Source organism: Clytia hemisphaerica, unplaced genomic scaffold (assembly GCF_902728285.1).
Source record: "Clytia hemisphaerica strain Z4C2 unplaced genomic scaffold, Clytia hemisphaerica genome assembly, whole genome shotgun sequence".
Lineage (NCBI taxonomy): Eukaryota > Metazoa > Cnidaria > Hydrozoa > Leptothecata > Clytiidae > Clytia > Clytia hemisphaerica.
The window spans coordinates 140,885-167,227 of record NW_027103595.1 but is presented as its reverse complement, the minus strand read 5'-3'; the positions used below and the strand labels follow the sequence as shown (position 1 = coordinate 167,227).

The window sequence follows — 26,343 nt, the reverse complement described above, 5'->3', positions numbered from 1 at the left end:
AAAAGGTTAAGAAAAGAACTGTCGCCTATTTCGTGCGAAAGTGGAGACCGGCCTTAACACTGTCACACCACACAAAAATTATGGATGATTTGGATGAACTATTAGATGGTTTGACTGAGGAGGAGCTGTTGGCAATTGATGCTGAATTCGATCCCAATGTAAGTCTAGACAAATCTATAACATTCAAAAGATTTTTTTTGATCCTTAAAACTACGTTTTAAGCTGGTTTGAAAGGGTTACTGTAATCCTTTGAATCAGAAGGCCTGATTGCAACTTAATTTTGATTCATAATTTTGTTTGTTAAAATATTCTACCCTAATCGGGACTATATTTACTTTTCCTCTCTACAATGTATAGTGATTTTTCTATTTTACGTCTATTGAAATCGCGACCGTCTACCTCCGACCCTTTTTACGTCGGCCCATATTGGCGTTTTTTTCTTGCAGGCGTACTAAGGGTCAACTTAAGAGGTAAAGAATTAAAAAAAGGACCGGGCTAAAAATGGAAAAATTAAACTTTGGCATTAAAGGGCACATCATAGGACTGACACTCTTTCTGAATAGTCCTTCGATTCTCATCATATGATAAAGGATTACCGAGGGATGTTTTCTTTCACAAAGTGAACCGTAATTACCACTACCACTATGTAACTATGTATTTTTGAAATTCAAACAGTTTTATCCATTTCAACGTACAGGATGAATTTATCGAGGCATCTTCGAGAAAATTGGAAGAAAAGAAAGAAAGAGAATTCGAAAAACGAGATGTGGTCGAAACATTGGAAAATATGGTCAGTTTTCTATAGGTTTACCTTATTTTCAAAGTTTGCTTTTGTGACCCTATGAAGACCTAATTTATGGTGCATTAATTGTAACTGTCTAAATTTTACGAGCTCCGATCCAAATTTTTTAGCCAGTGGGGGTAAATTAAGAGAAACTAAATGCCATCAGTGAATAGGGATGGATTGCACGATTTGTTTTAAGAACAAACTGTATAAGAGCATATGGCTTCGATAACCAAAATATTAAGAACAAATTAAAAACTTTTCAAGGCTTTGCAGACTTAGATTCTTCCAAGATTTTCGATATTCTTATAAAAGAACGTATTGGATGGCCGTGTTTATGGGTGGGAATTCAGAAAACTACTGTTTATAGTTTGGAAATACAATGGGGACACTCAAAATTACAGTGATGAAACGGTAACCGGTAACAGCTGCTCATAATTTTCTTACGCGCATGGTAAACCTCTGAAGACGCTTGAAAATTAATCTGAGGAAAATCTACAACAAGAATCTTGTTGTGCACCGGAAAAACTAAATTTTCCTGTTATGGCGCCCTATTTTAAAATACATCATGCAACTTTGTTGTCATTCCCAGTCCTTTTAGACGAGCACGGTCCTTACGATTTTGAGATAACATATTCGTCAGATTGTTAAGTTTTCACCCATCCCTTTAGAGCCTCAGCGTGGTGGGCAGAAAACAATCTAAATATTATCTGAGGTTATGAAACGGCAGCTTGCTCTATTTAGCAATGGGGTTGAAATTTCGGTTGATTTACTCATTGTATGCAGAAGATCATTAAAACAATTTTTACAAAATTATTAAAAAGTAGGTTAACAGCAGATATTAAAAAAAAGATCGTCGTCGGGTGCTTCTGATTATACGGGATTGTTATTACGCTCATCGCAACGTCTAACGGATTGATAGTAAATCAATCATAAAGATTAAGCTTATATTTATTAACCGACAATAAAAGCAGCTAAAGTACCCTTTCCAATGTAATCATATATCAAATCTGCACAAAAGATAATCTCATCAGCTGACTTTGGCATGCAGGACATATTTAGATTTGGAGATGATCTATTTAAATTTGTGATTATTTAAAAGCATCACATTGTAAGATTTTGACTAATCAATGATATTGATGTCATACAAATTCCATACCTGACCAAAAACACAACATTGGAATATTTGATTTATGATTTATACATTTCTGTAAGTGTTGCACGTAGCAGATCACACCTAATTCCTGCAGCTTTGCATATGCGTCAGCAAACATTAATGCTTGGGGATATAAACATAGTTTGTAGAGTCTAAGGAAATAAGCTTAATGACAAATAAAAAACATAATGACAGTGGTCTAAAGGTTTTAGTTCCTGTCCTGATTAGGGCGTTTTCTTATGTAATCCGTTTACTCTTTGCAACGGGAGGAGGAACATCTTTGACATGGAGGAGGCTTTTGAAAGAGACTCACCTTATTACGTCAAAGTTTAAGAGTTCCACCTCAGGAATGAAGAGTTCACTTCAAGAGAGAATGTTATACGGGAACCTCTATCTCTCGTATCCACTCTAGTACTACTTGCACTAATTTGTCTATTTTATTGATAGACGTGCTTGTCAGTGTGACCTTTCATTAGTGATTCCAAAATTATAAAAAGGTGAACTCAGTAACTGAGTCGAGTCTCCGGTGTAGCGGATTATTTTAACTCCCTGTAAATGTTGACCCCCCCAGTTAATATAAACTAGGAAATAATGACTCCCCTAGAGTAGAAATTTCCTAGGAAATATTGACTCCCTTAGTAAATAATGACTCCCCTTAAAAAAGCTGAGGGAGTCAAGATAAACTAGTTTATCATGACCCCCCCCCCAAAGTAGTCATTGTTTGTTCACACTACTTTACTATATATATCCGTACATAAGGGCCCTTTAGCATTCGTATTTGAATGTCTTTGCAAGATATTCTTCCTTCGCCTTTCTAATAGATCTTCCAGGTATCATTTTAAGGTCCTTAAAGAAAAACTTTTGTACGTTCCTTTGTTTTATAGCCTTGTGATCTGTTTGTTACAATTTTTACCAAAGTTGTCTTTTTATTTATACAGTACGTCCAGGAAAAAGTAGTCCTCTGTTTTAAAAGTGCCATAGCCTTCGATAGAAAAATTAATTTTTCATAAATTTTATACCGTTTGATAGGAAATCTTCCCCTCCATTCAAAAGTATAAAGACTTTGCTCAAAAAAGATTTCTAAAACTTAAAAATCAAGTTCTTAACTAATAGTTATGTTCTTAACAGTTTTAACGATAAATTAACTTGACTTATCAAAAGAAAACCAGTTTGACAACTTTTATAAGATTTTAGTTTTAGATTTTTTAAAAATCAGTTAAAAATTTTTACATTGCGATTTTTATACCATTGTAATCCTCGTAAAATTCCGCATCGAACCATGTAAAACTTTTCATAAGCACAATCATTTAAAACTCTTTATTTATTAGCACAATACATGAAAAAGTTATAAGCATAATTTCTTATGTAAAATGATAGATAGACAAAAGATTTAATTGATGATTACGGAGCCACTGAACTGTAGCATTGCTTAAATCTTCGATTTTCCTTTATGTTGTGAAGCTTTTTTTGAAAAGTTATATTTTTGGAAAACCTGATAAATGCTCCATCTCACTGTGGAAGAATTTTCAAAATTGGCCAAAAATTCGAAAAGCTATACCACTTCAAAGACGGAGAACTAATTTTTTATGGACGTACTGTATCTAACTTTCATCACATTGGGATTACTGTAAATATTTCTTCTAAAAGATCACTGTGACAAGCGCATTCTCTCGTTGATTTCTATTGTCCCCTGTTTTTCAGATTTTAAACCTCTTGAGAATTGCTAAATGCTGCTAATTCGTTACTTTTCTCGTTCAAGGCTATGAAATAAGAATTTTTTGCAGAGCTGATTTTCGTCGTTGACACCCACCTTTTGCCGAAATTCTTTCATTTTTCAAGGGACTTTAAGAATTTTCAGAATGTATGGTATTCCGCAGAACAGATTTTTCACGTAATTGTCGGTAGACACCAAGTTTAGACGTTTATTTCCTCATTCGGTTTCTCGCCAGTATTTTGTAACATGATCTTACAAAGAGGGAAGTATATAGTATACAAATTTTGAGCCAAATCTAAAAATTCTTGAAGGAAATGCTTCCCTCAGATGGAGTATTTCTCTTACGGGGGTCTGTAGAGTTAGCCCTGGATAGCCAAATGAATTTTTAAATAATTTTGTCATAGATAATAGAGGGGAGTCATTTTAAACCAAAGGGGGTCAAGATTTCCTAGGAAATAGCAACTCTAGGGAGTCTTCATTTACTAGTTTATTTTGAGGTGGGGAGTCACTATTTACTAGTTTATTATGACTGGGGAGTCATTTAGTCGCGCGGCTGAGGTCGAAAAAAGTGGCTAGAAAATGATTTTCGTGATACACCTCTTAGATTCCACTTTTTTCGATGGAAACTCTCGAATTAGTATATGTAGATTCCAAAATCAAAAAGTTTCCACGATATTATCGTGCAAGTAACGAGTAAATGGCGATTTTTTGCGTTTCCAGGCAAAATTGCAAGGCTTGGAAATTCATGATTTTTGGGGGGTCTTCAAATTAAAAAAAGACCTATATCACATGATAGAGCTCTTCAAACTGAGCAAAAAAGTGTATTACACCAAAGTCCCAACTTCTCTAGATCAAAAGTTATGGGCCTATTTGTGGTCAAAAAGGTGTTTAATTTTGCATAAATTAATGCAGATTGTGGGGAAATTCCCTGTTTTCCATCAGTTTTTTACCACAAATAGGCCCATAACTTTTGATCTAGAGAAGTTGGGACTTTGGTGTAATACACTTTTTTGCTCAGTTTGAAGAGCTCTATCATGTGGTATAGGTTTTTTTAATTTGAAGACCCCCCAAAAATCATGAATTTCCAGGCCCCTTCCAGGCCTTGCAATTTTGCCTGGAAACGCAAAAAATCGCCAATTACTCGTTACTTGCACGATAATATCGTGGAAACTTTTTGATTTTGTAATCTACACATACTAATTCGCGAGTTTCCGTTGTTTTTTTTGGAATCTAAAATATGTATCACGAAATGAAACGTTTTTCGACCTCAGCCGCGCGACTAATTATTTAGGGGAATTAATTTTTTTTGTCACACCGGCAAGTCTCAAAAAGGACAGATGAGAGTAAAATACTCTGTACTATACTTGTCTTTTCACCTTATCTGTTTTCAGCTCCGTCAAAAGCAATCGCTTGCTGTACCACCCCCGAAAAGTAAAGATTCGTCAGCAACATCAACATCCAAACCAACAATACCCTGGTCTCAGCGAAACAAAACTGAGAGTACTCCAAATTCAGCGGTCAACTCCTTAACAACAAATTTTGCTAGAGATAGTAGCGTGTTATACTCATCTAGTGTATCAAGTATGAAATCAGAAGGAAGTGAAAATTCTTCCTCCTCAAAGTGGATCCTCAGTGAAGAAGAAGATGAAGTTTTTTCACAACTGACCGAAGAAGAATTATTGGAGATCGCAGGTATAAGAGTTTGCGATCTATTTGGCGTGTTCCCCAAATATGCAGACCACCCCTGTCAAATAAGTTTCAAAACCCTATCTAGTTTTGAATCAATCACACGCGGTTGAGTCCTACGAAAGGATCGTAAAGACTGGCTCCCTACTATAAGTAACCTGTCAATTAAAAAAAATCCAGTTGTACTTTTAGTTATTTTTCTGCAAAGGAGTGTTCGTTGCAGGCTAGCTAGCATTACCAAACTTTCAACGGCAGAGAAATTAAGACTCGAAATCTGTTCTAGCAAATTGAGAAGAATTATTTTCATTTTTTTATTTTTATTATTCTTAGAGCTTGCTGATCGGCATCCAATCTTAACACAAGAACGTTCAAAATCTGTTGATTCAAAGCCATCAAAACTCCCTAGAGATTTCGGTAAGTTAAAGTGGAGTCCCTCTTGCAATTTGAGTGGCATAGAAATGCGGCTACGGTAGTTCCGGTTCATACCGAATATCACAAAATGGTACTAATGCATCTTTGCTTGATGTTCAGTGACTCAAAAGAGTGGTTAATAGCAAGTCGGGAAATCTAAGAAGTGAAGTTGGGACCTCCCCCACCTAGGGATAGACAGCTTAGAAAAAGGGAGTCTTCGGGTCGCTATTGACTGCGAACGCAAGCTTACTTATTTACACTCCTTGCAAGTTATAAATTGATACATGCAAGTACGCGTGTGCCAAGCAAAATTCTTTTGAAAGAAAAATAGCTGGAATATCATTTAACCTTAATTAACACCAAAACATACCGCAAAACTAGATTCTTTCTGCTTTGATAGGTTAAAATATGTGAGCAATAAATATAGTTCAAAACTTTGAGTCAGTCAGTAAATAATTTGACCAAAATTGGAAAAATATTTTGTCACTTGATTATTTTATGGTTTTCTTAGAGAACTGAGACTTTTTCATAGATAACACAGCGATTTCATGCTCACTATAAATAGATAGCTTTATTCGGGGGATATTGGAACCATCATAGCTGATGACACTTCCTCGAATGGAACAAGCTGGAGTTTTTACAAGCTCTTATTTGATTTGGTTGGTCGTTCAGTAATAAAACAATTTTGTTACTTTTTCTAAAGAACGCGTCATCTCTATCACTTCAAATGACCAATTAGTGAAGTATCTTGTAAAAACTCCAGCTCATCCCCATCGAATCTGGAAAAGACTGGAAATTGCTGGAAAATCACTGTTTAAGGGTTGCTGGTAGACTCAATGACATGATTAAGTGGCATTGATAGCTTTAAAATTCACAGTACTTTGCTATTAGTGGTTTCTAAGATTAAAATTGACTTTGAGACACATTAGAGTGAAATATAGTTTTTGGACTTTGGGTGTTCTAAATGCTATGTAGCTCCATTACTGAAACCAACCGCAATTTGGAATAAAGACTGAAGTAATATTTTCATTTTACTAAGTGATACTCAGAGCAAAAAAATATCACAAGCTTTCTAAACTTTGGGTCTATATAAAGCTCAGTAATCACAGCTTTCACTGTGTCCAGTGCAATGTCCGCCAATAAAAAATTTTATCTTATTGATAACGGTACGGCTCAATTTTTAAGACAGGATTTGCTATGAAGGATGACTCTTTTTTGTCTTTATCCTATCTAGGGCTTGTTGTTTCTGTAATAGCTTAACGGCAATAACAAGATTTTAGGCCATTATATAACACAAGTATTGCATAAACAGGTGAAACGCTCCCCGACTGTGAGAAATATGAGAAAATCTTGAACGATAATAAGCTTTTGACGTCATTTTGTGATGTAAGAAAGTTCGGAAGAGCAGGATTTGGTGTCGAATAAATTTCTTTGAAGGAATGTGTGGTAGTGCTTCCTTTCTCTTTTCTTCTCTCAAAGCATCTCATATAAGACCTTATAAAAGTCACCAAGCAAGTCTTAAGATTGACAAGTTCAATGGCTAGAAATCTCGACAAGTCGTAGATATGGGTACTTGGATTACCTGCTTGAGTATTTGCTACCTTCAGACCTTTCAGACCAGTCTGTAAGGTACATACACCGAGTGAATAGACACCATTACAATTTAGGAACTATCTACTGAAGCTTTTGACTTTTCACCAGCAATGGATTGATGAAAAATTTTGATCAAGTGATTGGCATTTTACAGACAAAGATAGATGCATGAAGGGGGTAAACACCCCTGTCTCACTACCCCGGTGAAACTTTCCCTACAGCGCGGATAAAAAATTTCGATTGAAATCTCCGATGGGGATAAAATTGTTCCAAGGTTAAAAAAGTGGGGATGGTTTTGGAGTGCAATTTCGAAACAATGAATTTCGAATGTGGATGAAATCAAAGTCAATTTCTCAGTGGGGCTGAAATTCTAGGGTATCTTCCCAGCGTGGACGGAATTTTTGTCAAAAATCTTCCAGTGGGTCTGGGACCCCAGCAGGTCTGCTTCCAAAGATGCAAAAGTACTAGAATACTTTCTTAAAAGAAACATTACCTATGTTTCTTTACCAATACCACTGGTTTCATGCATTGATGCTGTCTTCAGTTGAATTTTTAGAAAAATTGCACCAGTGCATAAAACCAGTGGTATTGGTATAGAAAAATAATGTTTATTTTAAAGAAGTTATTCGCTCTACAGTAGTATCATGCACTCTAATTGAGACAATAATTTACAAGGAAAACATTCTTATATTTTCCTGAATTATCGAAAAAATAGGTATATTGGAAAAAACACCAGTTATGAAACACAGGATCCGGTGGGAATACTAAATAGTTTCCACACAAATTTCTCCTATCAAAACCGGTCAATACTGGTCAATACCAGCCTCTCTGAAGTACCCTTCCAGTGAATAATAGGCCTTTTCATAAATTACGTCACGAACATCACTTGCCTCGTATTCAAACAATTACCATGGTGATTATGTCCCCTGAGACATTAAATCGTTTTTTTATGAATAGGAAGTAGTTTTAAGAAGATCCGTTGGGATTTAATCACCATGGCAATAATTTCAAAACGAGGCAAGTAATGTTCGTGACGTAATTTATGAAAAGGTCTATTGGTGCCATTTAACTTTCTGAAAAGCATTATGGTTGACCAAGCTTATCACATATCGCTTTGATGTTTGAGTTGAGGTCATTGCCAAAATCCAATTATTCTTAATCGATTTAAATTTATGTTGAAACACTTTCAAATAAATCATTTTAGATACTTTCTGATGTACTTTTTGAATTTGCGGTTTTTCACTTTTGAAAGCTCTTATCGGATCTAGCCTTTAATACTCAACCCTATTTATATTTGAAGCATTTGTATGTTTAGGTCTTTTGGAGGTGGTGAAGTCAATGACACGGTGAATGAAAGTCTTTGAGCTGGGAAATAGATTTGCAACTTAATTATTATTTTGTATTTTACGTTAGGTGAATGTCAAAGTAGCCTGTCGTTTCCGAAACAGAGTATTTCTTGAAGAGAATATCTGTTAAAAAGGTTAAAAAGGCCTTCGGCGATGTTCTATTCCTTAGATTCGTCAATGCCGAGCTTGGTTTATTACCAAAGGCTTAGTATAGCGCTCAAAAAGAAGGAAATGCTTATTTTTAGTATTTTTTGGTTGGTCGGAGAGGATTTTCGGATCAAATTGTACAGTGTGTCCAGTTTAACATGAGGAAGTATAAGTCAAGCATTCTGAAAAAAACAACATTTTAAAGGTGTTAAAAGATACTTTAGAAAGTTAGGCAATGCCAACGTTCCCAGAAAGAGTAGGAAAATAAGAGCAAGCGGTTGAAGCTTCAGAAGGTGCAATGTTGTGGGTTTGACCATGTTTCGGCCCCAGTCGGTTATACCAGGGGAGGGTAAGCTACTTGAAAAAAAAAAACTGTACAAGAGTTTTTGACTTTTTTAACTTTTATTTGACTTTCTCAGGAAAACATCCAACGCCCTTGGATACGCTTTTTTCGCCCAAATGGTCTCTAAGGAAGAGATATTTTGATTTTTTAGGGTTTTTTCTTTGACTTTTCTTTAACTTTGTAAAAAAGGTGTGCGAGAATCTTTCTGAATAGTCTACCCATCGAAGTGGAGAAGTCCAGGGAATGAAATGGTGGCCTTCCATACCTTCACGAGGATAAGGCAGCCTTCGGATTGTAATCGACTGCGATGTCAGACTTACTTTCTTTAGAGAAGGAGAGAGAGTAGGCATCGAAGGAGGTACTTTAATGGGATAAATTTTCGCGGGGATTAAATTTCGCGGTTGAGCTCATCCGCGAAATTTTAAGATTTCGCGGGGATTAATTTTCGCGGATGGCACTATTGGGGGGCATTATTTTCTCGATTTTGTGACTTTTACTGTCAAATTATGCATATTGGTTGTTGAAATACACATTATTTGCGCCTCTTTGATGCAAGTAACCATTCAAATAGTATTTATTTGACATATTTTGAGTTTTGTTTAGAAATATTTCGCGGATGGGCCTTTTTCAAATTTCCAATGGGACTTATTTTCGCGGATGACACCCAAATCCGCGAAATCCGCGAAAATTAATCCCCGCGAAAATTTATCTCATTAAAGTAGGTATGAATGTTTAAAATACTAATCCTTAATCTCTATCATTCGAAAATACCAAAGAAATGAAGAGAGAGCACTTAAGTAATAAAGTGATAATCCTTTAATTAGAATCCTGCTATGAATTTTGATCATTAAATCAATGTATAGTAATGTTTATAAGCTGATTTTTAAAGTAAATGCTGTATAGATGAATTAAGTCGAAAAGTCTTGTAGGAACAACTTAGAGTTTCTAAGTTTGACCTTTAAGGAAGGAAGAGAAACAGAAAAACGATTGCTGGCTGGTTTTGGTTAACTCTAAGCAAATGTGTTTTGAAGCTGGTGCTAAAGTCTATTGCCAGAAGGCACACAATGTTCTTTCGACGTTTATCTAACGTTCACAACGTCCATATAACGTTAGATGAACGTTGAAACAACGTCGTGTGCCAGTGCTAGATTACTTTTGTTATTATCTGTATTTTATACAAAGTAGATGCGGTCTGTCCGCACATGTCAATATCTGGGTAAATTTCACGGTCCATTTCCTTCTGAAGATTAAAGTTATTAATTTACTTGCCTGTAACTTTATCGAAAGTATATAATCTTGAAAAATTGTACGATATTAGTTTTATGGTAAGGAGTGCCCGATGTAGGGGTGTAGTAATTATCATCATCCTTGACTCCTGCCTTGGAGGCTTGAGTTTTGTACCTACTGTGTCATTACGATTCACTTGGCAAGTAAATATACCTTTGCACAGGTCAACACATGCCATATGAGGAGAATTGGGTACCATTACTCTAATACAAGAGTGTGGGTAGATTAGACTGGTATTATGACGTCCCGTGGAAAAAATAGGTTCGGCCTCGCATGGGCATTGCTCTCTCAGTATCGTTCGAGTGTCATAGTATACGCGATGGCTTGGCAACTCGCGTCAGTCAAATCACAGTGTCTGTCAGCGCCGTGATTCCTGCTCCTTCTGGAGTTGGGCCCATCCCGAATGCATTCGGAGGGCTTGTATTATATCACATCTATGCCCGTTGTTTGAATTGATTAAATTCAATAAATTATCACGTACGTTTATCTTAAGAAATCTCTAATGACATCTTTCTAAATTCGATTAGTGGTGTGTTTATCTAAAATGCCTGAGTTTACCTGATTATAAAACATAAGAACTTGACGTAAATCCAGGTACAGATTTATTCAGAAATACGGAAAAACTTATTATGATCTATAGGCGTTGGCAAATCTGTACAATTGTAATTAGATGACTGGCGACTGTGTACAACTCATACTAGACGCTTTACGTGTAGCATTTAAGTTTCCAATCAATAACCAAAACTACAATGTCTTTTAAAAATCGTTATGTTGCGGTCTCATAACTTAAACGCCTGGATACTTTTTCATCAAAATGAGTTTTTTTGGTTTAGGAGAAGGAAATTTTACATTGTACGTAGTAAAATACAACTGTTTTTAAATGACAAACAGTGGTTTTGTCAGACATGTATATCTATATGTTCAAAGTCAAGTACTCAAGTATTATAATCTATTTGGATTAAATTTAAATTTCGTCTGTTGGAAAGCGATTAGTTTTTAATACGATTTATGATGGGCTGATAAAGTTGCGTAAAACTTTATATGATTTTGGATTTTATTGATGTAAATGTAACCAATCTATCTTGTTTGTCGAGTTCTTGGTTACTTTGAATCAATAAGATTTAGTAAATAAAGGATTAGTGCATATATAAGGTGTGGCAAAGCTTTAGTTCTAGGTTTACTGGTTGTCTTAGGTGATGGAACAGGTTACTTTTTGGATGAAATGAGAAACTTCAAAACTAGGACTAGACTGGCACGCCAGTCGGACTGGAACGGTATCATTCGGCAAAAGTGAGCATTACTTTTGGGATAAAGTGAGAAACTTCAAGTTAGATACCATAATAGTATCGTCCGTACAAACGAATTCATTGGTAAAAAGTTCGACAGCAAGCGATGTACTTTTATCACTTTTTACCGCTGAATACACTTCTCGAGATGCATAAATTTATTGTTGTCCTCGTTTCCAAACAGATTTCATTGCTATAAAATTACATATTCACAATGATAATTGTGTTGTTTACACCTCATGAGACATTTTGAATTTCAAGTACTTTTGTTTTAGAGTTAATGTTTGCCTTTTGGGAATTTAAATTGGTTTAAATGTATAATTTCATAGCAATGAAATCTGTTTGAAAACGAGGACAACAATAAATTTATGCATCTCGAGAAGAGTGTATTGTGTTACCATAAGATATAGTTCTGTAGATGTAGAGAAAATTTTTTCGTAAGTGGCAATTGCAATTTTTTTTGTTTGTTTTGGAGTGTCTGCTCTGGGTGATAAAGGACATAGGTTTTCATTGATGGAGGTATTATCCCAGATTAAACTGTTTGAATCCTCAATCCTCTCTAAGGATCTAATACTTAAATTTCCGGAAAATAAGTTTAATTGAATTTCCGACATCAAAAGGTTATTTCCGTTTCTTTATTTCATGAAAATGACTTACCACATACATTAGCTTCATTAGATCAAAATGAATTATGTATACGTATGACTTTTTTGGTATTATAAATTTATTATGGTTGAATTTTACATCATTGCAGTAATAGGGGCAAGTAATGAGGAAAATTGACATTATCATAAATGGTTTGATGATAATTGAATTTTGAAGGCCTGAAAGTGCTATTTGCAGCCATTTTAATTCAATTTGAAAAAAATCCATGAAAAAGCAGTAACGAAAAATAGAAAAATATAACTTTTTGGCGCGATCGATAACGAGGCGAGCTTAAAGACCAGGATAACGAATGAAAAAAGTCTTTCCAAAAAGATTGTGGTTGCTATCTCTGCTCAAAAACCTGAGTTTGATTCATTCCCATGATCTAGCTTTAAGTATGCAGAACCTAAAACTACACGCACGGGACACATTGATCTAGATAAAATACCGAATAACTCGCGGGCAAAGAATCTTTACAGCTTTAAGATCTTTATTAATTTGATCCTAAGTTTACATAAAATAATGCCAACAATAGCACCTATATTTATATTTTTCTCAGTATCAACACCATATCAAATTTTAATGGAACTCACCATATCATACATTCTAAAATGACAACAGATTTGATTAATCGATTTGACCATACCGTTGGCTTCATTCTCTCGTATACAGATAACAGGAAACCTTTAACGAGCTTTGAATAAATTTAGACATATCGTAAATTTTAACAAATACACAATAAACAGCAGTTTGAACCTTACAGAGACAACCTACTTTTAACGCTGTCATCTGCTGGAGTTTTTTTCAACGTTGATCTATTTTTGAAAACATATTGTAAGGTATTCTAACATTTCAATAGGTTCATTAAAGGAATACCTTGTTCAAGGGGTGTTCTAGACTTTTCGACGTTTTCTCCATTTTTATTTCACTATCAGAAACTTTTGGAAACTGTAAATATGCATTGAGAGTAAGCTCAAACTTGACAGTTATATAATTTTCTTGCCTACATTTTCGACCTTTACAATTTCATCACACGTATTTCCAGCATCCCTTTTACTTTTTTTCAACTTTTACACTTCCAAAAACGGGAGGCTTAGGAAATCTTTCTGAGTAGCATACACCAGTAGCCAATCAACGTTTCTACTTCAAAAAACTTCAACTTAACTAATAATTAATATTTGACGCCATAACATTGGTGACAGCTCATTAGCACCATCAATAAAAGGAGTTGTCATTCGTAGCACCCAATGTTTGAAGCCAACCCTTTTATAGTATCGCTTATGTTTGGTTTGTACTTACTTAAGCGTCAGAGAGGCAGGTTGAAATGTTTTAGTAGTATAGGATTACCAGATCTTAATGAGGCTTGAATAAATCTAAAGAAGAAACCTTGAAAATTGAGACCCTTGGATTGCTGGATTGTTTGAAGTAAGTAATTGATATCTTTAGTGAGTCTTTTGTACAAATACTGTGTTGCAAACTTTGAATCATTTCAGTGAGTCGATAAGGTGGCTCAACCAAGGTACTAAAGCTTGGATTGCTTTTGAATCCGTTTGGATATGTACAAAAGAAATTTAAGAGGTTTGACATGGCGCTTGATACTCAGGTCAAGGCCTAGAGCAACTGATCACTACTGAGCAGCTAGCCTAAAGAGTCAAGTACGTTTGTGACTGAAGTCGTGGGCAACTCAGAGGCTATCTACCTGAAGGTAGGGGAGAGCACCACTCCTCTTCCTTGATTTCTACACTTACCGAGACATTGAGTACCATTTTGTGAGTCGAGTCTTAGATGTTACTCGGCTGGAGGTTGAACCAACAGCCTTGTGCTCAGTAGCTGGATGCTCTACCTTCATGCTACGGCGTCAGATAAGTCCATCTGATCCATAACAGTCAAAATACGATGGATGAGCGTTTCAGCTGACTGAACCTTCGGACATGCACCTCCATGTTCATCATATTGTTTCAGACCCACGATTTTTTTCAGTATAAAAACCAGGAATTTAATATTTAATTTCATTTTCTTAGGGTTTGTGAAGGGAGTGATAAAACTGTCGAAATTATTCGGTGCTGCCTTTGATTAAGATTGTCTCTTAAACAAAATTGTGTAAAATTTGGTCTACCTCAAAAGGTCATCTTCAAATCCAATCTGTGATGGAATTTCTCTAAAAAAAAGGCTCCGTGAAGAAAATTATATGGTTTTTAAATTCACTACATCCTATTTTATATGGCAAAAATCTCTTTGATATATTTTTGATGATAAGAGAATTTTACAAATTTAGCCTGCGGTTTTTATCGATAGCTGAATAGAAATGGCACGGAGAGAATTTCCATTCAAAGCTTAAGTGTATTTCTGTGGTGTGAAAAATGTAGGAAGAAATACCCACAGTGCCATAGAATTAATCTGATAGTTTGTTTTTCAAACTTTATATATTCAAAACCGACTTAGTTGACTTTAGCAGAGACTTGCAAATCTATCAGCAGTGACAATTATTTGTATAAGGAGCTATGGAAAGTCAAACAAAACAACAAATCATTTGATTTCTTTGGTATACTTTTATGTTTATTTGTTTGGTTAGGATAGAAGTATGGAGTACGACAGTGTACATCATAATGTTCCTGCAAGGTGATAGTTTGCCTAGACTGGCACGCCAATCGGGCTGGTTTGTCACGCTTCGTTGTAGTAGATTGGTGTGGGAATCACGATTTTTATTCAGTTTTATGTCTATCGGGTTCACTTAGTCTTTCAGTTTATAACACTTGAAAGAAAACTTGTGTAAGAATAAACGTTCTTTTTTACTTAACATTAAACTACATAATCACATTTTTTTTATAAGAACGTTAAAAATATTTAAAGCCTTCAGATGTTTTTAACTTTTTAAGTCTGATATATAATAATGTTCCTTTAGTGTTCTTATTTACAACATTTTGTGAGTATTTTTGTCCGTTTTTATAAGAAATCGGGTGTTTTAGAGTCCGAAAAGCTCTAAAATGTTCTTAACTTGTTCTTAATATTTTGGACATCAAAACCATATGTTCTCATATAGTTTGTTCTCATAAAAAACGTGAAACAATTCTAATCTTTTAAAGATTTTCTGAAACCAAACTCTATGGTAAATTACTGATTTTGCCTGATAAAGTTAATTTGATTGATCAGAAATTATTTCATTTTAAAGGAATGGTATACCTTAGGTTTTTCGGCAAGATTGTTTCAAAGGAGCTTAGGTTGATGCTAATTAGCCACAAATTCAATTTTTATGACTTCTAACTTTCAGCTCCACGCTGTGATAATTCAATTGGAACCAGCTATTCCTCTGATATATTTAAAAGGTAAAACCACACCTTTCTTTTACCAGAATTGTTACATTTAATGATTTGGTCAAATGGATGGTGCACTAGTTGATATTCATTTTAAATGGAAACACGTATCTTTTATATCACCGAGCTCAAAGAAGACGGCTACTGTTGAAATAAACTGTGCGAGGTGTTTCTGGCGTTTAATTACTTTTTCCACTTACTAGTAAGAAAAAGCTTTTGAAAATTGGAGCTAGATTGAGCCCCCACAGGTTAATTTGGAGCCAGTACCTTTGGAAGATAAACAAATTGTAATCAAAATTATGATAATTTGGAACTGGTTTGGTTTTATAAGGCACTAAAATCTGAGACTAAAAAATGATGAAACTAAAGCTTATTTTCAAATTCGTCTTTACCCTTTCCGGATAAATGGGCCACTCGCTGGCCCATACTAGTTACCGTACTTCAGATGGGAATATCTCAAAACCAGCCTTGAGAGCTTGCTCCACCGTGCCCGCTAAATTGAGCGCGCAACGTCGTGTTAAATATTTGAATTTCTTCCCCCATCTGGAAAAATTTTAAGGTAACCGCTTTTAGCCCCCCCCCCCAAGTGGTTTGCGTGAATGGGCTTTTTGACTTGCGTGAATGCGTGAAAATTAAAGAAAAATTGTGTGAATGCGTGAATTAGAAAACTTTGCGTGAACAAAATGATTGCGTGAATTGCGAAAAAACATTGCGTGAATGCGTGAATTTGTGCAAAAGAATTATGTGATTGGGCTCTTTTTAATGAGTAGGATTTCGATTTACATTATGTATAGCATTTTTTTGTTACGGAGGTAGAAGCTCAGGTTCCAAAGAGGCCGAAATTTCAAGGTGTTATTCTACATCAATAAATTAATAGCGCTGATACATTATAAATCCGCTAATAACTTTAACCTTTAAACCATATAATAAGTGCCGTATCAATTTCGCTATGAAAACACAGTTCATTTCAATATTTCAATATTGCAATATTTCAATATTGAACTTCAACGAAGGTGCGGCCTCGTTTCAATCTTATGATATTTTGGCTCAGAAAATCAACGCTTTATAGCACAAATTATTATCAAGTTATTTGGAATTTGTATTCTTAATCTAAGTCTTACTACTCCTAGTTTAAAGTTTGTTAAATTCAATTAATTTTCCAAAACACTTTCACAGCAGGTCTCCCTGTATTGTGGTGATTGTACTTAGAATCGCTGTTAAACTATTGATCTATTGTTTGTAATATTCCTATAAGAGGGCAATTCAGGTTTTATTTTCTAATTTTTGCGTAAGAAAATACAAGTAGAATAATGTGAACGTAGGCGCGACGGAAGTACCTATCGTACCCGTTGCGTCGTGCCTGGAACGTATTAAATAGTAGAGCGTCGTTTATGAGAATTTCTTGTTGACGGTGACTTTCAATTTTATCGAGTTGTGGAGAGTATCGAACAGTAGAATGTCGAGTTAGACAACGTCAACTAACGTATCTTTTTTATGTTAAGTCTAATATCAGAGTCAGAATAATTGTAGTTAAAGCATTGACTTTGGGAAGGGAACATCACTTTTTGAAGGGACAAGCATGCGGCGACTCACCAACAAGAGACTTTTTATATTATATTTTTTCTTGAAATACAACCTGGTTCAATCCACCAGGATACAAATTTAAAAGTATTGAACCCTAACAAGGAAGTTTTATGCTCACTATTAGTTATCACGTGATCACTAAACTATACTTGTTGTTATCTTAGAAGTCTTAGATAAACTTTCATCGCTTATTAAAGTAAAGTCGAGATTAGAAGACCTTGACTGAAGATTATATGATGCATATGATTATCAATTGTTGTTTTGTTGATAATGCTGAATAGTTGGGTAATAGAATAAGTAGTAGTAGCTATTTGTAGTCATATCTTAAACTTCGTTAGAGTTCAAAAAAGGCTTATGAATATCATACCAGATTTTCGGTATTTATTGGGGTTTAATTCTTTATATATCTATTGAAAAACAATGAGACATTTGTGGCTCTGAAAATTGAGGCAAACTTGCAAGGGGTTCAACTAAAAGGGGCCCTGAACAAGGGTTGTGATAGCTTCGGTATCAAACGGTTTTTTGGCATTCCGAGAATAGATTTTTCTCTCCCTGTAATCTGTATTTAATGAAAACACATTTTTAGGCTTGTTTTGAGCACTGCTCCTTACTGGTGCCTACTGGTATGCCGTTGTTTGTTCGGTTTTTAGCGCTATCGACAGGCTACCATTGCTTACTTTGCCAAAATTATAGCGGATTCGAGATTATAGACTCTTGTATGCAAGATTGTTAGTATAGTTTTTATGCTTGTTTGTAATGCGATGCGCTTCCATAGTATAGTAGCCATGGGTAAAAACTGATATTGCTAGATATAGGTAGGAGTATCATTCCTAAGCAGTAGGCTATGAGGAATCTCCTTTTTTGGCATTTTACACATACCGTAGGGCAGGCATTTAACCTTTGTTTACATCGAACAGTAATTGAAAGTTATTTATGGAAATGAAGTTCTCATTTCTTAGCGAGTTGCTCCCTGCGTGTCTTAAATAACTAACATCACATGCAATCAGCTTATATTGATTCAAGTACAGCGCAAAACACACGGGAAACTAAAATCAAATCAAAAATAATCAGTATGCGAGATTGTTCTGAGAATTTGTTTATAAGAACTTTTAAAAATTTAGAACCTTTTGGATACTCTTCATTTTTTTCGGTTTGAAGCCTGTTCTTAAAGTTTTCTTATTTTCAGGCTACTGTGAATATTTAGTCTAGCTACTTAAGAAATTGAATCTCCTCTTCTTATAATGTTCTTAATTTTTTTTTCTCCAGCCCTTATTTTCTCAAATAATTATTGTTCCTGTATAAAACATTATATTTAGTAGATTGATCATGTCAGATTGTTCTGAAAGGTTTTTTTCCATGATGGAATAAGGACCCACAGAGCAATTAAGAATAGCGCAATCCCCATCCGGAACTGTGAAGCTTAATAAATTGAAGTGAACTGTCTTGTTGATAATCAGCAACATACAAATATTTTAATTTTCTCTTTTTTTCATCTCAATACAAAGAAGATAGAGACAAATAGATCAGAACAATTTGTCAGATATAGATTTTTAAAGACACTTATTAAACAGCCAGAAATCAGCAGTTATCTTTCGCTGCGTAAAAATATGCCGTATAAAGGTGAGTATATCTATTGTATTGTATTCCTTTTAAAATTCTTTTCATTGAGCCTCATTGAGAAACAGTTCTCTGTTTGGTGACCATAAAGTTGTTCGAGTCTTCTCTTGCCCTGGTGTAATGGCACAAGGTATATTATTTTTTGTATTTCCTGTTCCTTATTACCTACTAAAAGGTAAATTCTATTGATATTCGTTGCTGTGTCCTGATGCCTTAACAGGTGCTACCGGGTGCTACAGCCTCCTCTAAGACATGATTAATGGTCTCTATAGTCCTTATTAAGACACTTGGCTCTCTCTGAGTATCTATTTAAAGTGACTTTGTAGAATATTCTTTACTGCTTATAACGCCTGGGAATTTGAAATCAAAGAATCCCATGACTGTAAAATATAATTCATATTTTGCAGAACCGTATTTTAGATCTATCTCTAGGTATCTCCAATACTTCAGTAGTGTAGAATGGTAATTACTCGAATACCACTTACTAAATGGCTTATCTACCTATATTAGCATTACAATGATTAACTCTGAAGTTTGTGGTGAGATATTTAAGATAACGTGATTCCAATGTCGCGCTGCGTTAGCAAAGGTGTCTCTAGGTCTAGCCGACGCGCCGAACAAACTCTTACCCAGCCCTTTCCTAACTTGATTTATTCTGATAGCTTTCAAGAAAGGTTTATAAAGTCCACAGTAATCTAGAGTGGACTGACCTTACAGCCTGGGCACCAACCCGTTCGTCAGTTATGTCTTAGCGGTAAAGAGCACTTTTCAGTGCATAAAAGGAGACTTGATATTTGAATCACAGCCCTATTGTAAAAACACTTTGCTATGAAGGACTGATATTAGGAACCTGGGGTCGAGTTTATTATTGACATTTTTATGCATTCATCTTGGGGTAGAACTCAATGAATAAATTATCGGAGCTGATGTACAGTAACTGTAATTCTTTGAACGCTTAATGGATATTAGATATTATGTTTACGCCACTATATTAATTTGAATTTTCTTGTCAATTATTTCTAAATCGATCTTCAGGGACCAAGATATAATTCCTCAAATTGGGAAAAGATTCGAATAACAGAGAGTGTCATACTACTTCCCTGCTGAGGGGACCAAGCAATGCTTTAGTTCAAATTACCAAAAGATTCAAATTCTACAACTATGGACAAAATATTTGAGACAAATGGGATTTTCCAGGCGAAATTTTAAACACCACATGACTTTTAAACGTCTTTAACTACAGTTGGAAAGTAGAGTTTTAACTCTGAGTTTTAACATGAGATTTAAGACTTACGGACCTTAGGATGTCAGGATTTAAAAGCTCAAATTTGCTCGAATAAGGCTCGGAAGATAGCCTAGAAGCCACCGAACCCCTCTAAAATCGAAATATTCAATGAAAGCAAGTGAAAGTACTAAAATAGCAATTCTCGCCCGAACTTTAAATTTAAACGTTTTGTAACTAAGTTTCTCATTAATTTTGTTATTATTCTTTCAGATCCAATCAAAGGCCTTGAGAGGCGCATGATGTCTATGTCCGATGACGATGCTGACCTGGATTCAACTCTTCTCCTTGACTGTTTACGTAACGATTCCGAAGAAATTTATCATGTTCGTATCAATAATATTACGCTGGAGAAAGCGATTCTGTTGGCAATTTTTGATACATTGAAAACAACGAAAACAATGAGGCATTTATCGCTAGCAGGAATACATTTCAAAGATGAAGAAGGATTAGTATGTGAAACATTTTTGTACAATAATTAACCCCCACCTAGCTGGCACATATTGTTGTTTCAACGTTCACCTAACGTTATATGGACGTCGAAACAACGTTGTGTGCCAGCTGGGCAGGGTTACTGGGTTTCTTTTGGAATCATTTTCTTCCAAACTTTGGTTGATTTCAAAAAACATTGGTCCAATTTTTTCAAAAAACGATAATACCTTGAGGAAGGAAACTTTTTTATTTCAAGACCTTTGGACCCTTTTAGAAAGCTGGTAGGTTTTTTTATTGCTAAAAGAGAAGTAAGAACTTTCAATACTCTATATGCTTTTGCTATTTTGTAGATAGATTTTGATGAATTGAAAAATTTGAAGATAAATCAGTCTTTTCAATACTAGAATTCTTTTGTCATTATTTTCAGCTCTTCAATGAAGCAATGAAGGAAAATACCACCATTGAAACATTGAATCTGGAATCAAACGAATTAACCAACATTTGTATTGAGGTAAGCATATGATCTAGCTAAGTGCTCTTTAGGGTTCGTTTACAATTTTCCACCCTGTCTCACAGACCCGATGGAAACTTTTCCCCACTGGCAAGATAAAGGTTTCTAACATCCCCTTCTCACAGACCTGGTAGGATTTTTTGCAGCCAGTGGGGATGAAAATAACTGACTGAAACTCGATGGGGTTGATATTCCCATATTTTCTATGGCTGGGGATTTCAATTTTTTTGTTTTCAAATTTAGTGGGAATGGGAAAAATAGCAATGTGTTTTGCAATGAGTATTGGTTTATTTTATTATTTTCAGTGGGGACACAAAATGGAGGACAATTCTCCACCGGGGACGATATTTTAGCATCAAATTTTTCCAGTTGGAAGGGATCCTAGTGGATCTGTGATACAGAGGGTGTAATTTTTCACATCAATGCATTGTGTAGAGGAATTTATGGTCATTTTTTTGCCTTTCCTCCATAGTATCAAAGGACACATATTATATTATCACAAAATGTCTCACATGGTTTCATCTGTACCCTCATGAAAAATGTAGTTGATAAAAACTTTAGAGAACGATAAACCAATATCCTACTGAGCCATTTATCAATGCTAGTTTAATATATATTAATCAATTAAATCTTTGAAATGTCAAGCTTTTATTGTCCTTTAGCTATCTAATCATCAAATCAAACTTTTGAAGCCCAACTTCCTTCAATCTAGATGCCAATTGTTTATGTCTGTTTACTTAACAGTTCCTTATGCTGTGATAATCTCGTATCTAGTCTCTGCATGAGCTCTTTGAGGTATTTCTCTCTGATCGAGATTAATTATTGAGTTGTGCATATGCATATCACGAAAGTTTTAAATTCGTCTCTCATGCTCATATGTGATGACATCATGTTTTAAAAATGCTTTAACTTGTCCCCTACTCTTTAGCGTGACAGCTGAGCGAATCCTTCAACAAATAAAAATTAAAAAGATCTTACATTAAAAGCCTCTGGATTCTGATTTTTCATAAGGTGTCATAAAAACATTTACCAAGTAACTTTCTTGTAACGGGATTGCGAATTGACTCACGTGACATCAAAAATCTTTGAATTTAAAACAATTTCTTATTTTTTTGTATTTCAGCCGCTTTGTGAAATTTTGGAAACACATCCTGCAATCAGAGAATTCAAATGTTCACACCAGGTATAAAATATCACACCCCTGTCTCGTCAATGCGAGATATCAATGTTCAACAGGGTCTTGCAACGTTCTCTATCTCAATTAACCAGTTTACAACCCTGTCTCAGTGGCCCATTTACACCTCTCTAGGCAATAGTTTTTCACTATTTCCCAGCAAAAACTTTTAATGGCTGTCGGTAATCATACATCTAAGATCTAAGTCTCGTTGACACCTCTCCGCCTCTGTCTCAAACTCACATACCCATTAAACTATTTCTCAATAAGCTACATATCTGTCTCTACAACGCATTTAAATACACTACTCTCACAGTAAAACGATTACACCCTTAGCTCATTATGAGGGGGAGAGAACCGGGTTTACAAACTGACGGTATGTGTGGCGAAAAAAAAATGGTGCAACTCATACCTTTACGTGCATGTTCTTCAAATTTTAACCCCTAAGAGCAAAAAGAATCAGATTTTCTGGGAAGATTTCTTGATTTTCTCGCTATTTACTAAAATTTTCCTTACAATGCGTTTATCAAAAAGTTCACTTTTACAGCTAGTGCATTTCTGCTATCTTGAAAAACAAATCTTTAACCGCCGCACATGCTCATTTGTGAATTTGCCTGACATAGCCCAAGCAACACGAGCTCTCAATAATAAACAACACTACATCTTCCTTCAGAAACATGGTCTTGGATCACGTGGCGAAGAAGCCATGGCCAGAGCATTGAACAAAAATGAACGACTCTTGAAAATCAGTTATCCTTTCAAAGTACCATCAGCAAGAAGTGTGGCAGATAGGTGTCAAATCAGGAATGGAGAAATATGTAAAGTCACTACACTTTTTTTTTCATAAGAAACAGTGAAATTATTGGTTGTATTGCTCTTATTTTGTTTTTCATTTCAGACAACTTTTACTTATTTCACACTCAAATATCCTTAAACTTGCATAGGTTTCTAATGTGAATGGCCAAATCTGTCACATGTACTCTGTGTAATAGATCCACCTGCATGTGAATATTTTGGGATTAAATCATCTTTATCTCCAACTGATTGCAAAACCCCAATGGCACGCTTAGACAAAAGTTATGAAATGTTTTTGAAATTACTTTTCAGTGCGTCAAAAACGAACGAAGGGTGAAGATTTTTATAATTACAAAGAAGAGATAAAACAACGCGACGCGCATGTCCAACCATGGATCAAAGTACAAACCGTAGATAAGAACGAACAAATGAAATCCGATCTAGCTGACCAACGAGGAAGGATGAAATCAGTGGGATCAGTATCGCAAATGCGAGCAGAATCAAAATTACGAGCTCGCGAAAACGCGAAACCAACTATGGACAATGAGTTAGCTAGTAAACTGAGCGCAGCTCGGAAATCTAGAGGCCGTTCTATCAAAGCCTCATAAAATAATAGGCATGGTGGGAAGGTGAGATGAGAAGGAAAAATATCAGTAGAAAAATAATAAGTAATCAATGTAAATAGTTATGGTTTATCAAATTAATCTTGAGATCAAAATTTTAACAAAAAAGTGTCACTAGAACTTAAAGTCCATCGGTTTAACCACCCACTCTTTTAGCTACTGTGCCGAAAACACCATCAGTAGTCTAAGCAAGTTGCCTTAGTTTTTCAGGCTAGCAAAAATACACCCCCTTCTCGCAGACTCACTGGAAACCCTTCCCACTGGAAAAATTGGCCAAAATATCGTCCCCAGTGGAAAGTTCTCCTTGCTTCTCAACTTTTGTCCCCGTTGAAAATAATCAAATACGGTAATCCTCACTGTGAGATATTTATTATTGTTATTGTTCCATCCCCACTAAGAATTGAAATCCCCAGCCATACATAAAGAATATCGAAATATGAAATCTTATCAATTTTGGTCAGATATCTTTATCCCCACTGCTCGAAAAGTTCTCACCGGGTCTATGAGAAGGGGTGTAAAAGTAGTGGTCACTCAAAGCGAATGGACTTTAGATTATTATTATTGACACCGTCTGAAAAAACTTCCTTTGAAAATTATATCCCTAATATTTTGATTTTTATAAAAAAAGTCAGTTAGATTATTAGTCGTACTAATATGAAAAAATGCTGTAAATATTTTGTAAGTATGCTAATATCATTATTTTTCAATAAAACAGTAATTATCTCTAATTTTGCCCTTTAAAGATCATATTCTGGACTTAAACGTTTATCAAACCCAAGATTCCCTTTTGTTTAGTACTGAAAGTTTTTCTAAATCACAGTATTATCCCAAAATATGGGGAAATTAAAATATATCTAAAAGAGTACTCATCAAAATATAATGAAATTTTGCAACATTGAAATTGAATTTTTCAATTTCCTTTATGACGACAGCAAAAATCGGCTATAATCAATTTTTCCACAAAAGTGATGTGATCATCTTTTTTTGAAAAGAAAATTTTTATCTTTGGCGAAAATTTGATTATTAGTGAGGTCTGTTAGCACAAAAATACTTCAGATGGTGATTAAAGCATGAAATTTGGCACAGATGATCCTTAGAGGGTCTAAAACTTAATTTTAAACAGTAACACCAAATTTTTCCACCTGGCCACCTGCCAGATGACGTCATCAGGTGGCTTAGCAAAAATTAATTTTTTTGAAAATATTTAAAATCTGATGGTTCCAGCGGAAAGAGCATGAAATGCTGATGAAAATCGAGGTATAAAACATGCCTTCAAAATCTTCCTATCAAAAGTTATGAAGGTTTAAAGTTTCGTGATGACGTCATCATAAGCCTTTCCAGGCAAAACCTAAAATCCCGTAATAACGGAACTAGTTGACCAAATTTAGTGTTTTATACATGAATCCATGTCAAAATTTGAAGTTCCATCTGATGCTTGGTTCTAAAAAACATGGGAAGGCTTAAAACATCCAAAAAAATTAGTTGGTTGTACACTGTGCTCCTGAAGGGAGAACGCTGCGTTGATTTGCCTTGTAAAGCTCAAAATCTAAGTTTTAGTATTCTGTAGGATTTAAAGCTTTTAATTCAATTTGAACATCGGAATCGGAAAAAGCAATGAATTTTGATATGAATTCATGTATAAAACATGAAATTTGGTCAATTTGTACCAAAATTACGAGGTTTTTAAGTTTGGCCTGGAAAGGCTTATGATGACGTCATCAAAAAACTTTCAACCTCCATAACTTTGGATAGGAAGATTTTCAAGGCATGTTTTATACCTCAATTTTTATCAGCATTTCATGCTCTTTCCGCTGGAACCATCATATTTTGAATAGTTTCAAAAAAATAATTTTTTGCCCAGCCACCTGATGACGTCATCTGGCAGGTGGCCAGGTGGCAAAATTTGGTGCTACTGTTTAAAATTAAGTTTTAGACCCTCTAAGGATCATCTGTGCCAAATTTCATGCTTTAATCACCATCTGAAGTATTCTTACGTTTTTATGTGCTACCTGACCTCACTATATCATTTTTTGAGATATTCAAACTTTAAGTTTCATAGTGTCATCAGTTATAATGTAAATAGCCAGTTTTTCTATAATGTCTCAAACAGTAACTTCTGAAATTTACATAATACGTTTCTGGTGACGTATGGATAATCATTAGGTTTCCAGATTTTTGTACTAAACTTATACTTTTTGGGACATGCCATAATTACGTTACAGGGAGACCAGGGGTATTCCAGGGGTTACCATTGAGTGCACTTATGTCACCAAATCAACTTCTCTTCTATGCTTTTCTGAATCTTAGCCACTCTCCTTCGTAGATATTTTTTCTCTTTTTTGAATTCTGATAGTTGCAGAACTTTGACAAATTCTGGTCTTATATACAAGTCCAAGAACTTAAATTTGCGCTCTCTAAAGGAGATATGCATTTATTATCAAAGAAGCAGAGAAGCATAACAAAAATCCGAGAGACGGCTGCCCGAGAGACAGAGATTCGAGTTTGAAAAGCTTGCATTCACATCTGAAAAGTAGGACTGAGATCTAAGATGGAGAATTGTAAATCTAAGAAGCTAAGATACAGGGGTGAAACACTGTTGAAAAAAAATACCAAAAA

The 26,343-nt window shown here is 35.0% G+C and overlaps 1 protein-coding gene across 2 annotated transcripts; it reads left to right on the top strand.

The window, feature by feature from the left end:
* Positions 1-24,455, top strand: LOC136801585 (tropomodulin-1-like). 2 transcript variants are annotated; one of them, XM_067058220.1, is made up of 9 exons: positions 1-158; positions 698-790; positions 5,046-5,346; positions 5,671-5,754; positions 20,406-20,644; positions 21,052-21,135; positions 22,259-22,318; positions 22,983-23,127; positions 23,417-24,455. In XM_067058220.1, the coding sequence occupies exons 1-9, from the start codon at positions 81-83 to the stop codon at positions 23,710-23,712; spliced, it is 1,380 nt and encodes a 459-aa protein (XP_066914321.1). In that variant the 5' UTR covers positions 1-80; the 3' UTR covers positions 23,713-24,455. The 2 variants fall into 2 exon arrangements, with proteins under 2 accessions (XP_066914321.1, XP_066914322.1); XM_067058221.1 differs by lacking the exon at positions 698-790.
* Positions 24,456-26,343: the final 1,888 nt, after the last annotated feature.

Excerpts from the sequence above, each read along its gene's own strand:
- LOC136801585 (XM_067058220.1), top strand. The coding sequence starts at position 81 with ATGGATGATTTGGATGAACTATTAGATGGTTTGACTGAGGAGGAGCTG. Across the intron at positions 159-697 it reads ATGCTGAATTCGATCCCAAT|GATGAATTTATCGAGGCATC; the intron begins GTAAGTCTAGAC and ends TTCAACGTACAG. Across the intron at positions 23,128-23,416 it reads AATCAGGAATGGAGAAATAT|TGCGTCAAAAACGAACGAAG; the intron begins GTAAAGTCACTA and ends ATTACTTTTCAG.